A 15,570-nucleotide genomic window follows, 5' to 3' on the forward strand; every position below is an offset into this window, starting at 1 on the left:
CTAGATCCACTATGGATCAAGAAGAAATATAAACCAAGTATTTTAATGAATAAATCTATATAAGAAAAATTAAATAATTTTTTTATAATATCTTCTTTTTATTTAACGAGAAATACTTGACACTCTATTTTACACTTACATAGCATTTTATACCATGAATACATACTCATTATTTTTAATAATTTTTAGTCTCAATTTGGAATCCGTGCAACACTCGATCAATTGCATGCATATGGTGTCAATTTCATACGTAGCACAGCTCTTATTTAATTTTCAAGATTTAATCAACACAGTTTTGTATTTAAGAAAAGAAGCGGTAATTCTTATCATGTTAACAATCTAACTCTTGTAAGACATTCAATCAAAAAAGACTTTTAGATATGTCAAAAAGAAAAGGTATACAACCTTACGAAAAATCCAAAAATGCAACTTATACTAGTGCAGTGCACATGTCATTCATGTATCTCCAGTGTCCCGCAATTGTATACACTAAATCAATTCCGAGTCTCAAACGTAATTTATTCAAATCACATTTCAAATATAACATACACATACAATTGCACACCCTGGAGGCACAAGACACTACACTTATTAGTATTACAACTTATTTTTTCCATTTCAGATTCAATTTTTGCTTCCTACTCCTTCAGTTACTTCTCTTTAGGAACTGCAAATGCCATGAGAGGAACACTTCTATGCGCAATAAACCCTCTTGTTTGAGACATGTCAATTTTTTCAACACCACCAGGCACTTCCCAGTTAAACTGATGAACAAGATTTGCCAACACAAGTTCATTTGCCGCAGTAGCATACGTTATTCCAGGACAACCCCTTCTCCCAGACCCAAACGGCATCAACTGAAAATCGTTTCCTTTAACATCTACCGTACTATTCAAGAATCTGTCCGGCTTGAACTCTTCTGGTTGCTCCCAGTTTGTAGGATCTCTTGAAATGGCCCAGTTGTTGATGATAACATGTGTGCCAGCTTCAATGTGGTAACCGTTTAGTTTGACAGCTTCTTTGCTTTTTCGTGGGACGAGTAATGGAAACGGAGGGTGTAGTCGTAGTGTTTCTTTAACCACTGCCTTTAAGTATTTCATGTTGGTTAAATCGTCTTCTGTTATGTGTTTTTTACCATTTGCCACGGTTTTTGCTTCTTGTTGCAATTTCTTCATGATGTTTGGGTGTCTTATGAGTTGTGTCATTTCCCACTCTAGCAAAGTGGATATTGTGTCTGTTCCTGCAATAAACATGTCCTGAATATATACAATAAAATTAGCATAATCAAAATTGTACAATCATATCTCATCAAACATACTTTTATAACAGATAAATGCATTAAAAAAGTTAGAAGAAACTCCACAGGGTAGTATAGAGATTTTACTTTTACACTTACCAATAATTGAGCCTTTATGACGATTCTGTCAATAGGAAAACCAAATGATTCAGTTCTTTGAATCCAAAGCAAAACATCAACAAAGTCACCATGGTCTTCAGCACTTGAAAAATCACTGTTTCCTTTCTGTTTACTGATATGATCTTCAAGAACTTCCTCCAAAAGATCATCAAACTGTTTCGCAACTCTTCTTGCTCTTGCATAAAACCCAGAAACATGTGTCAACCAGTCAAGCCAAGGAACATAGTCACCAACATTAAAAGAACCAAGTAACTCTGTAAACTCCATCAACAACTTCTTAAACCCCTTCCCACTTTCACCGCTATACTTTCTCCCCAAAGCAACCCTACAAACTATATCATTTATAGTTGTGGAGACTAATTCACTTATATTCACCGGCACCGAAGCTGAACAACACTGCTTTATTTTCTCCACCATAAAACCAACTTCTTCCTCTCTGACAGCACGAAGAGATTGAACCCTTTTAGCACTAAGAAGATGTAAAACAGATATACTCCTTATCTGTCTCCAATACTCTCCATATGCAGCTGTGGAAACATCTTTGCAATCATATAAAAGTATCTTATAGTTTTTCTTCTGGGGTCTGTTTGCAAAAACATGATCATGGGTTTTCAATATACCACGTGCTTCTTCAGCTGATGAGATAACAAGAACTTTTATGTTACCAAGATGGATTTGAATTAAAGGACCATATTTTCTAGCTAGAGATTGAAACGTGCGGTGAGGGAATAAGCCAAGTTGATGGAGATTTCCTATTATAGGTAATCTTGGAGGAGAAGGTGGTGAGTTTTTTATTTTTGTAGAATTGGAATACCATTTGATTAGCATAAAAAGAGTGAGAGCTATGGAAGAGATTAGGAGAAGCATTGTATTGTGTTCTCTTTTGTTTTTGCTTCCAATTCCAATGGAGTTAGGCGCAATATTTATAGACATTGTAATCATTGTACAAAGTATAATTTTCTATTGTAACGTAATTAGTTTTGTCATAGTTGTTATATGGTCAAACATTTTATTCTTTTTCAATAAAAGCCTTATATTCAACTTTGTTCACCTATTTTTGACTATCGGAAAAAAAGAAGTCATTTTCTTGAATCTTGCTTAGTTAGTTTGAATGTTTTAAATTTATAAAACTATTTTCAACGATGAAGTTTTTTTTTTTTTTTTGTGTAAAGTTGAATAAGTAAAATATTCTATAAATAAATTCAATTTAATTAATAAGTGCAAATGGAGAGTGAAGCGAGTAGAACGCAAAGGATTACGGTCGAAGGCACAGGCGGCACCTGGAGACGGTTGTAAAATTTCGCCGTCTTATGCTAAAATTTCATTAATATAAAATTTTTCATTAATGTTATAAGAATAAATAATTGAAAAAAATAATAAATAATATATATAATAGGAAATATATTTTAAAAATTATTAATATTATATTAAAAATATAATATTAATTATAATTTAAATTAATTTTTTTATAAGATGATTTATTACAATTTCAGAGGAGAGGATAATAATTCGGAGAAAATTTAATATATATAACTTTTTTAGGTGTGATTTTCACTATTTTTTTAGTGAAAATATAACAAGTATATTTAGTATTGTTTAGGAAATTAAAAAAAATTGTGTATATATGTAGGAGAAAAAATAATAAAAATTACATTTAAGAAGTTGTATATAAGTTTTTTTCTAATAATTTGTATTCTTTAAGAAAATATAATTTAGTTAAATTTGTATTATTATTTATTTAATGTTATTAATTTATTGTAAAATAATTTAAAATTTTATATAAATTGTGAACTTTTTAAATGTGACTTGTATTTTTAAAATATCCACAATTCTTATCAATTTTTTAAGTAGTGAAGTCTAGGGTGATGGCTCAATAAGGTACTAGTGGACCATAATTAAAAGCCATAAGATGAAAACTTAATAAATATACAATTTTTTTCTTCTATCGACCCTTATTGTCTTTTATCCTCCTCTCTCTCTCTTGTTACAACCGTACTTTATCACCCCTGTAATTTTTTACTATTGTATATCTAACGCATTTTTAATATTACTCCATCTTTGATAATCCCCTATCTCTACTATTCTCTAAATTTTTTTTGGAAGCATTTGGAACACGCGAAAATCACCAATAAAAAATAGTTTATTCAAATGAAACTGATATCCTATTACACAACTACATTCCTATGCATTAGTTGAGTCTCAAGTCTTTAAGGAATACAACCTCATTTTGTCTAACACCTTGCTCCCTTTATAACTCTGCTTTTCTTTTTATGGGATTTCCATTTTCTAAATTTTGATGAAATTTTATGTTAGTGGATTTCGATTACCTTTTCTTTGAAGCACATATCTCTCAATCATATGATTGATTTTCCTAATCTTGTTATTTTTCATTTTTCAAGTTTCAACCTATGAAGAACATTAAAAAAAATCTAAAACCAAACAAAAATTCAACAAAAACTCGTATGAAACTTTATAAAAAATTGGGCACATAGAGAATAGAAAAAAAGGTTTTTTTTTTTGGAAATCCACCACAATTTATGGTGAATTTCAATCAATCTTGATGAACAAAATTGTTATCACCCACACAATAACAATGAAAAAGAGAAGAACAGTGGAGAAAGAAAGAAAGAACGAAGAAGAAAAGTAATAAAATTATGCAGAGTTTCTCTCTGCCCAAAAACGGTGGAAAGCAACTGTAAAATACTGTGAATACAATGTTATGAATACTCTATTCACTTCATTACAAGAATAAAGGTTAATCTCTCTATTTATAGATTTAGGTTAGCTTGCACCCCAAGGAAAACCCAAAACTATAAAATCCCAAAATAGTTAACACTACTAAAAATAGGCCTAAGTCAAAATCCTGTGTGAAGCAACATGCTTTGACACTTCGACATACTAATACAACTCAATACACTAGGTGATTCGACACTTCCTTGCTTATGTCGAACAACCTGCTTTACAATTTTACACACCACCTAATTCATTGTGTCTAAGCTATCTACACTTATCATAGCTCTTAGTCTTCTGAATACTTCGACCTGCAATCTCTTCGCCATGATGTCTGCAATCTGATTCTCAGTTCTGCAGTATTCCACATTCATCTTCCCATCTGCCACATGCTCTCGAAGATAATGGAACCTCATCTCGATGTGCTTGCTTCGACCACGTGTTATCGGATTCTTTGATGCATCATTAAACCTCTACCACTCTTGTATAATTCGATGCCAATGAAGTATGAAATGTCACCCAGATATGGCATTTTGAATTCCTTGTTGAGATCACCTTTGAAGTCTTCGATCTCTTTCTTGCAGCTACCTGTTATCAACAAGTCATCGACGTAGAGACATGGTATAAGCAATTCATTCTTGCTTCTTCTTACATATACTCCATGTTCACTTGTGCACTTCACAATTTTCTTCTCCCTTAGAAATCCATTTATCTTCTTGTTTCAAGCTCTTGGAGCTTGTTTAAGTCCGTACAAGGCTTTATGCAGCATGCACACCTTTATTTCTTCGCCTTGTTTCACAAATTCAGTTGGTTGTGAAACATAAACTTCTTATTCTAAGGGGACATTCAGGAATGTACATTTCACATCCATCTGGAATATCTGCCAGCTGTTTATGTTTGCTAGACCAATAACCAACCTGATTGTTTCGATCCTAGCAACAGGTGTAAAAGCTTCATCGAAGTCGATCCTTTCGCCACAAGTCTCGCCTTGTGTCGAGTGACTTCTCCTATGGGATTCAACTTCACCTTGTATACCCATTTCACATCGATTACCTTCTTGTCTTGGGGCAATTCGACAAGTGACCAAGTGTTGTTGACTTCTATTGACTTCAGCTCTTCGTTCATTGCTTTTATCCACTTCGAATATTTTAATGCCTCAGCTGCATTGACTAGTTCGGCATCTAAAGCATCCGTAGTCATTCTAAATAGGAACCAAAATCTACACTACATAATCCGATAACCATTTCAAAATCATACCTTTCAAGATACTACCATTGCACAACCTTGCCATTTTCTAATCATACATACCAAAATATATAGCCATGACATTTTCAATCTAATCCAAAATCACATTATTTCATCCAAACCAATTATTCAATTTCCTTCGATTCCTAACCATGTAAAAATACCAACCAATTTCATTATGATCATACATTCATAACAAATATAATAATTCCAAATAAGATTCCAATGCATACATATAACATTCAAATTCTATAACATTCAATCTAAATGTCATTAAAACATTAGCCCTTTCCAATTCTAGAACAATTTCAATTTCAAACTCCAAGCCATACAATACATTTATTCACCACAATGCTCAACCAACACAATTACATTTCAAAGTTACAAAACTACAACCTTGAATTACATGCAAAACTACAATAAATTCTCATTTACATTAAAATATCCCGAATTCACAAAATGGAATCCTAACCATAACTTCCCCTAATAGTCCCTAAGTCCATATTATCTTGATATTTTGGTTTATGCCTTGAACTCACATTCATAACCATGTCCATTCGCCAAGCAGAACCTACAAAACAAAGAAACCCAAGAAAACCATATGTCACTTCATGAAGCAACATATACAATAATCTCAATTCCACATTCCAAACACTTAATAACATGCAATAATTCACCTCACTTTTACCCTACCTTTTAACTGTTGGTGATGAGTAGAGCAAGAGTGGGTTGCAACCTATCATAAGGGTACTGCTTTTTGTTAGGTCACATTATGGAATGTTGGACGATGATTTCGTTTTTATCTTTTATCACATTTGATCCATGAGATTGTTAAATCAGTGCCTGCTACAAGCATTGTGAACCGCGAAAACCCTTTGGAGCCAAACTACAATTCAAAATAAACGAGGTCCATTCAAATACGGGAGTTCCATTGTAGAATAGATGAAGAGCACCTTAACAGAATCTACTTGTAAGTAAGCTTTAGAGAATGAAATCCAGAATAGCTTGAACTCAATCCTTTCGTCGGATAACAATAGAAGAGATGAACTCCATCTTACCTATGAGGAGGAGCACCAAATGTTGATGAGAGAAGTCCATGGTCTACTAATCCGTTTCCAAAGTGTGTTGTGATATTGGAACCTGACAAGACAAAAGACATACGGAAATAAATGCCAAAACTAAGGCAAACTTATCATCCTGTTTCTATTAATAAAAGTAGTCCTGGTTTTATGGGTAATATACCTGAACAAATGAAGCATGTATTGATGAAAGGGATACAAAAATAACTAACAAAGGGTCCCTTGACACCAATGAAGCCAATGCTGAAATCAGTGGGCCTAATACATCAATTCCCTCGGATAATTCAGCATGACAGTATGCAGGATTTGCTTGACGATCGGGTTCCCAACTGCATCAACCTGCAGAACTGCTATGAAAATAATCGAAGGAGAATAGCGATCCAAAACACAGCGGAAATTAAAAATTTCTCATTTAGTGATCCTTACGAATGGGCATGATCAATGATAAAATCATTATCTCTTGTGGCGATTGAAACCCTTGATGCAGATCAAAGGAGTGATCACGAACATTGAATGGTGACAACGCCTCTACTCAGTCCACACGAACGGATTCCTTCAGTCTTAGTGCTAGCTGTTACGAATGAAGGCTTTGAGTGAGTGAGTGAGAGAGAGAGAGAGAGAAACGAAATTTTCATCTGCACAAATGCTTCTGCACAAGGGTTCTATTTATAGAACCACTTGTGTGGGCTGTAAGCTAAAAATCCCACTTAAGTGTATGTGGCCCATATCTTATGATATACCAAAATCACTTAAGCGCGTGGTACCTTACCATATTTTATATTCTACTTAAGTGCACAGTACCTTACGATGTCCTACAATTCACTTAAGTGCATCGTACCTTACGGTGTTCCTTATTTACTCTATCTCTCATCAATCCGCCCTTCTGTGTGTGACCCTGTAGGTTTTCGCGGCATTGGAAATTATATTAAATCACGTATTTAACATAATAAACAGTGAGCAATATCTAGCAACACATCACTGCTACCCAAGACACGGAAATGTCATGTGATCTGACAAATCCTTTTGTTATAATACTTATGTGTACAATTACCCTTTTTCCCTTATGTCTAATTGAACACAAGGCATGGGCTGTGTCATCCTTGTCTAGTTCAATATTGGGTCCGTAGACATTTATCCTATTACGCAGGATAGGAAAACTTCATCTAGGTCACTCATGTCCCTCAGCATGCTTCGTGGAGTACCCATCAACTGTCTTTATGGTCATACAATTACAGACAACATTTTTTCAGCAATAAGGTACTTGACTCTACATCTAGTGTCCATAGTGGTTTCAGGTCGAAGGGTGATATACACCACTATCACCATGAGAATAACTTATGACACTTTGCATAACATTCTATATACTATTCTCATAGCGGGTCAATCCATTATAAATATTACTCCTAATATCCATACCTATGTTTAAGACTTGATAACTTCTTATCCATGATCCATGAGATGTGATCATCGGTCTATATACATAATAGTCTTAATGCTTTAATGTTATCCCACTTCACAACAAAGCTCGACTACAGATACTTTAAGAATAGTGTCCTTCTGTTTAATGGGATCTCATGATTAAGTCACACTTGATACATTAAACAAACTAGCTATTCTAGGGACTTTATTAAACAAACATAATAAAGAAAAATCCTTTTATTATTAATAAATAATTCGATACTAGTACCAAAAGTATTGGCCTCTAAGGCTTACACCAATAATCTCCCACTAGCACTAGATCCAATCAGGCATACCCCTAATGCCCATAGATCTAGTATGACCATCATGCTTCTGTTGTGCAAGAGGCTTTGTCAGTGGGTCAGCAATATTGTCAAGTGTAGGTACTTTACATATTTTCACATCTCCTCTATCTATTATCTCTCAAATGAGGTGATAACGCCTAATTATGTGTTTGGATCGTTGGTGAGATCTAGGCTCCTTAGCTTGTGCGATAGCACGATTGTTATCACAATAGAAACCAATGGGATCCATAATGCTAGGAACTATGCCAAGTTCACTAATGAACTTTTTGATCCAAACAACTTCCTTTGCTGCACTTGAGGCAACAATATACTTGGCCTCAATTGTAGAATCAGCAACTGTATCTTGCTTTAAACTTTTCCAGCTCATAGCGCCACCGTTTAAGCAAAACACAAAACCAGATTGCGATCTAAAGTCATCCTTATCTGTCTGGAAGCTAGCATCGGTATATCCAGTTATAACAAGCTCTTCCCGACCTCCATATATCAAGAATGAGTCCTTAGTCCTTATCAAATACTTAAGGATATTCTTGACAGCTACCCAATGAGCATCACCGGGATCAGATTGGTACCTACTCGCCGCACTTAAAGCATACGAGACATCTGGTCAAGTACATAACATGGCATACATGATAGGTCCTATTGCAGATGCATATGGAATCTTATTCATGTGATCCCTTTCTTCCTTAGTTGAAGGGGATTGTGTTTTTGATAGACACATGCCATGTTGCATAGGTATGAATCCTTTCTTGGAATCATGCATATTAAAGCGTCTCAGCAATTTATCTATGTATGTACTCTGACTTAGGCCAAACAGTTTTTATGATCTATCTCTATAGATCCTGATTCCTAATATATAGGCTGCTTCACCCAGGTCCTTCATAGAAAAGCATTTCCCTAACCAATACTTTGCTTGTTGTAGGGAGGGATATCGTTTCCAATGAGTAATATGGCATCTACATATAATACCAGGAAGACGATCATGCTCCCACTAACCTTCTTATAGATACAAGGCTCATCTTCATTCTTGATGAATCCATATTGGTTTATTGTTTCATCAAAACAAAGATTCCAGCTTCTAGAAGCTTGCTTCAATCCATAAATTGATCTTTGTAACTTACATATCTTTTGGGCTTCTTCTGGTATGTCAAATCCTTCAGGTTGTGTCATGTACACATCCTCTAGAAGATTCCCATTAAGGAAAGCAGTTTTGACATCCATTTACCATATTTCATAATCATGATAGACAACGATAGGAAGTAAATTTTGAACAGATTTAAGCATTACAACTGGTGAAAAGGTTTCATCTTAGCCAACCCCATGAATTTGTTTATATCCTTTTGCAACCAGTCTTGCCTTATAGGTATGTACCTTACCATCCATGTCAGTCTTCTTTTTGAAGACCCACTTGCATCCTATAAGGTTAACTCCTACAGGAGGCTCTACCAAGGTCCAAACCTTGTTTATGTACATGGAATCCATTTCATATTTCATGGCTTCTAGCCACTTCTCATACTCGGGACCATTTATGGCCTCTTGGCAGGTCACAGGCTCATCTTGATCCATGAGTAGTACATCACCTTGATCAGTTATGAGATATCCATATCTCTCAGGTAGGTGACGTATCATGCTTGACCTACGCTGGTCTTGTTCTACTTAAGCATGTTGCTCTTCCACAACTACTTGTGTTTCCTGCTCTAATTCCTCCATAGGTGTATCAATGCTTTGTGATTCTTGAATTTCTTCAAGCTCTAATTTCCTCCCACTGATTCCCTTGGAAATAAAATCCTTTTCTAGGAAAACTCCAGTTCGAGCGACAAACACTTTGCTCTCAAAAGGATTATAGAAGTAATACCCTCTTATTTCTTTAGGATACCCCACAAATAAACATTTTTCAGATTTGGGCTTAAGCTTAGTTGAAATTTGTCGTTTCACATAAACTTCGCAATCCCAAATCTTCATGTAAGACATATGTGGTTTCTTACAATTCCATATTTATGGTGTCTTCTCAGCCTTTTTGGATGGAACACGGTTAAATGTGTAAGTTGCTGTCAATAGTGCATGTCCCCAAAAGGAGTTTGGAAGATCAGTGTGACTCATCATGGATCAGACCATGTCTAATAAGGTTTGATTTCTTCTCTCAGATACACTGTTCCATTGGGGTGTTCCAGGAGGAGTAAGTTGGGATAGAGACCCACACTCTTTCAGATGGTCATCAAACTCTAGGTTTAAATATTCACCACCTCGATCTGATCGAAGAGTTTTAATAATCTTACCTATTTGGTTTTGTACTTCAGTCTTGAATTCCTTGAACTTTTCAAAGGACTCTGATTTGTGTTTCATTAAATACACATAACCATATCTACTAAAATCATCTGTAAATGTGATGAAGCACTAAAAACCTCCTCTGGCTGGTATGTTCAATGGTCCACATACATCAGTATGTATGAGGACCAAAAGATCATTAGCTCTTTCACCTTTTCCTGTGAATGGAGACTTTGTCATCTTTCCAATTAAACAAGACCTGCATGTCTCATATGATTCATAATCAAAAGAGTCCAAGAGTCCATCTTTATGGAGTTTGGAAATGCGTTTCTCATTTATGTGGCCTAATCGACAATGCCAAAGGTAAGTTGGATTTAACTCATTAGGTTTCATCCTTTTAGTATTAATGTTATAAATAGGCATTTCAAGATCAAGGACATATAGTCCATTGTTCATCAGTAGCATAGAATATATCATTCAAATAAATGAAGCAACAATTGTTCTTTATTATAAATGAAAAACCAAACTTGTCCAAACAAGAAACGGAAATAATATTCCTGCTAATTGCAGGTACATAATAACAATTTTCTAACTGAATTATTAAATCACTAGGTAAAGTCAATATATAAGTTCATACGACTAAAGCAACAACCTTTGCTCCATTGCCAACTCGTAGGTCAACTTCACCTTTTGCCAAATATCTACTCCTTTTTAGCCCCTGCACATTGATACAAATGTGAGAACTGCATCCAGTATCTAATAACCATGATGCAGAAGTAAATAAATTAATCTCAATAACAAAAATACCTGAAGTTGAAGTCTCTACTCCATTCTTCTTATCTTCCAGGAACTTTGGTAAGTTTCTCTTCCAGTGTCCGGTCTTACCGCAATGGAAGCATGTGCCTTCCTTTGCTATTCCTCCACTATGCTTCAAAGCAGGAGCTATGGGTTTGGATTTGGAAACTTCCTTGCCTTTCCCTTTACCACCATGCTTGGTGGGTCTTTTGTTCTGTCTCTTTCCATTTCCGATCATCAGAATGGACTTCCCTTTTGACTTCAGATTCTGCTCAGCAGTTCTTAACATGGCTAGAAGTTTAGGAAGAGATTTGTCCATATCATTCATATTGAAATTAAGGAAAAATTGAATGAAGCTATATGACAACGATTGTAAGATCAAATCAATTGCATGTTCGTTTCCGAGGGGAAAACCCAACCTCTCAAGGTTCTCCATATACCCAATCATTTTGAGCACATGGGGACATACAGGGGCTCCCTCAGCTAACTTGCCTTGAAAAAGGGTCTTTGAAACTTCAAACCTTTCATGTCTTTCCTGATCTTGATAGAGCATCTTCAAGTGTTCTATCATATCGAACGCTGCCATGTTCTCATGTTGCTTTTGCAACTCTGAGTTCATGGTAGCTAGCATGAGGCAAGCAGTTTCATTGGCATCATCGACATTCTTCTTATAAGCATCTCTTTCTGCCTTAGGTGCAGAACTAGGAGGTTCCTCTTCAGGAACAGGTTTCTCCAAGACATACAACTTTCTATCATGTTTGAGGATAATCCTCAGATTTTGGTGTCAATCCAGAAAATTTGTCCCAGACAATTTTTCCTTATCAAGGATTGATCGTAAAATTTTGTTAGAGGTGTTTGTTGTCATGGTAATCTACATGAAAAATAATGAAAATATAAGTATCAACAATATATTTAATTAGGCCTTTAGTTAAATATGCTCCCACTATTTTACTCAAAACAAATGACCCTCACCATTTGATTTGGAAAATCCCGTTGGAGGATTTTCTAGTGGGTCGAGATCCACATTTCACTTTGTTTTAAGTCCGCGTAGGAGTATTACACAAAACTAGGTTATTTAGGTCAGAACTCCTTCCAATTGTATCTAATACAACTCTCGAATATTTTAGTTGGGTGAATAACTCCTTATTCCAATCCATCACATGGATCATTTCCAACTCTTGCTTCTAAACATATATAATCTTATTATAATTTATTTAGTTAAGTTTAACTCATTGTTTTAGCAATTGGATATTACAATTATCCCATCGCACCTTACTAATATAGAATACGCACCTCGCGTAGGCGAAACCTACATTATTCGATACTAGTCTTGATGACTGCTAAAACTTGGAAAGTATAAACTTAATATTTAATTTGAGGGAATTTACAATTATTCTGATCTCACCGGCTTATTTATCATATAAGTTATCTCTCACATGCATCAACATACATTCACATGCATCAACATACATACAAAATGAAACAGTTACGACCCCTAGCGCAATTGTTCTCCCAAGCCAATGAGAGAACCTAAGCTAACCTAATAACGATATAAGCTTCTCCAAGCAAGATCTTCAAGGTTGTCCTTCTTTGATATTGTATTCTTCTCTTTCTTCATAACATTACATTACATAAAAGAAACTCATTTTATATACGAGGGGGTAAGATGAGAAAAGAAGTTACATTAAGAGATTAAAAGAGAGGCACGACACGCAAGTCGTATTTTAAAATCCCAAAACAAAATAAAGGAAAACTAAGGCCATAACCGATCACCACAAGAAAATAATAATAAACACATTATTATTATTAATTTAAATTCTGTTAATTAAATAAACCAAATTAAATTTCGGCGATCGATCACACTACGCAGAGTTAGTCGGGGGTTCTGCTGCCCGGTCAGCGGATGGTGGTTCCACTGCCCGTTCAGCGGACGAGTTTCGCATCAACACTTGATACTTTAGAGCACAACTCTTGCGCAGTCACAACCCTAATCTCATAACTCTTTGACAACACAACCCTTGTACCGTCATGAACCCTAATGCAGCAATTTCATACCGTCAAACACACCTCGATTGTTAATTCAATATAATTGATCAACATGTCATTGCTTCACTTTACTAATGTCGGATCAAGAAGCAAATGACCATTGATCTCTCAAACGAAAACAACCATTAAGTGTTTGAATGAACGAAACAGAAATAGTATATCATATATACCGTATTTTGCATCAGAATTACTTATATCATATGTATAACTTGTTCGATCTTAATTGTGTAACCTATGGACGATCGATGTATCGCTGCTTCACCATACTAACGTCGAACTCCAAAGCATAGTCAACATCAATCATCCAAATCGTACACACATGATGCCAAATTTAATTACTCGTTTATTCTTTGATTCATTATGTCTTTTAATCGTATTAACACAGAAAATACAAAAAATAAACAGCTATCAGATGCATGGTTTCGTAAGTGGCTCTGATACCACTGAAGGAGAATAGCGATCCAAAACGCAGCGGAAATTAAAAATCTCTCCTTTAGTGATCCTTACGAATGGCTATGATTAGTGATAGAATTGTTACCTTTTGTGGTGATTGAAACCCTTGATGCAGATCGAAGGAGTGATCACAAATGCTGAATGGTAACAACGCCTCTACTCAGTCCACACAAACAAATTCCTTCAGTCTCAGTGCTAGCTGCTACGAATGAAGGCTTTGAGTGAGAGAGAGAGAGAGAAATGGAATTTTCATCTACACAAATGCTTCTGCACAAGGGTTCTATTTAAAGAACCACTTGTGTGGGCTATAAGCTAAAAATCCCACTTAAGTGTATGTGGCCCATATCTTATGATATACCAAAATCACTTAAGCGCGTGGTACCTTACCATATTTCGTATTCTACTTAAGTGCATCGCACCTTACGATGTCCTAAAATTCAGTTAAGTGCACCGTACCTTATGGTGTTCCTTATTTACTCTATCTCTCATCAATCCGTCCTTTTGTGTGTGACCTAGTAGGTTTCCGCGACATTGGCAATTATATTAAATCACGTATTTAACATAATAAATAGTGAGTGGTATCTAGCAACACATCACTGATACCCAAGACCCGAAAATGTCATGTGATTTGACAAATCCTTTTGTGATAATACTTATGTGTATAATTACCCTTTTGCCCTTATGTCTATATTGAACACAAGGCATATACCGTGTCATCCTTGTCCAGTTCAATATTGGGCCCGTAGATATTTATCCTGTTACGTAGGATGGGAAAATTCCATCTAGGTCACTCATGCCCCCCAACACTCTTTGTGGAGTACCCATCAATTGTCTTTATGGTTATCCAGTTACGGACAATGTTTGATCACCAATAAGGCACTCGACTCTACATCTAGGGTCCATAGTGGTTTTAGGTAGAAGGGTGGTATACACCACTATCACCATGAGAATAACTTATGACACTTTGCATAACATTCTATATAGTATTCTTATAGCGGGTCAATCCAGTATAAATATTACTCATAATATTCATACCTATGTTTAAGACTTGATAACTCCTTATCCATGACCCATGAGATGTGATCATCAGTCTATATATATAATAGTCTTAATGCTTTAATGTTATATTACTTCACAACAAAGCTCGACTACAAATACTTTAAGAATAGTGTCTTTATGTTTAATAGGATCTCATGATTAAGTCACACTTGATACATTAAACGAACTAGCTATTCTAGGGACTTTATTAAACAAACAGAATAAAGAAAAAGTCTTTTATTATGAATAAATAATTCGATACAAGTACCAAAAGTATTGGCCTCTAGGGATTACATCAACATTAATAACAAGACCGGAACAACTAGGAGCTACATTAAAAGTACACACACATAGCATGATCATGCAAAAATAGTCCAAGGCATTGCATTCACCAATTCATATTAGCAGGCCATTCATCATTTGTTAATATAGCATAACAAGGACAAGTTATGACATTCATTTTCAAGTAAGCCATAGCATGCCTAATTACATAAGACCTTAACATAATTTCTTAACAGAGTTAATCAACGGTTGTTTTCTTCATGAACTGAACCTAACCATAATTGTGCCCGAACTTGTAACTAACAACCCTAATCAGTTAAGTTCTAACTCGATAAAATCCTCAACCATCATCCATTCATCGAAAAAACACCAGTATCATAATAGAATTGAAAAGAGAAATGCAACTCACATCTTGTAGAAACTCTAACTCTCTTTCGGGCTTCAATCTTCTTCAATCTTC

General features: G+C 35.2%; 1 protein-coding gene across 1 annotated transcript; it reads right to left on the reverse strand.

Moving 5' to 3' along the window:
• Positions 1-498: 498 nt before the first annotated feature.
• LOC127073993 (cytochrome P450 736A117) lies at positions 499-2,365 on the reverse strand. Its single transcript, XM_051015249.1, has 2 exons — positions 1,397-2,365; positions 499-1,256 (listed from the first exon to the last, which is right to left on the reverse strand). Exons 1-2 carry the CDS (start codon positions 2,357-2,359, stop codon positions 651-653), a joined length of 1,569 nt encoding a protein of 522 aa, XP_050871206.1. The 5' UTR covers positions 2,360-2,365; the 3' UTR covers positions 499-650.
• Between the last annotated feature and the right edge of the window lie 13,205 nt (positions 2,366-15,570).

This window comes from Lathyrus oleraceus, chromosome 4 (genome assembly GCF_024323335.1).
Source record: "Lathyrus oleraceus cultivar Zhongwan6 chromosome 4, CAAS_Psat_ZW6_1.0, whole genome shotgun sequence".
In the NCBI taxonomy this organism is placed as follows: Eukaryota; Viridiplantae; Streptophyta; class Magnoliopsida; order Fabales; family Fabaceae; genus Lathyrus; species Lathyrus oleraceus.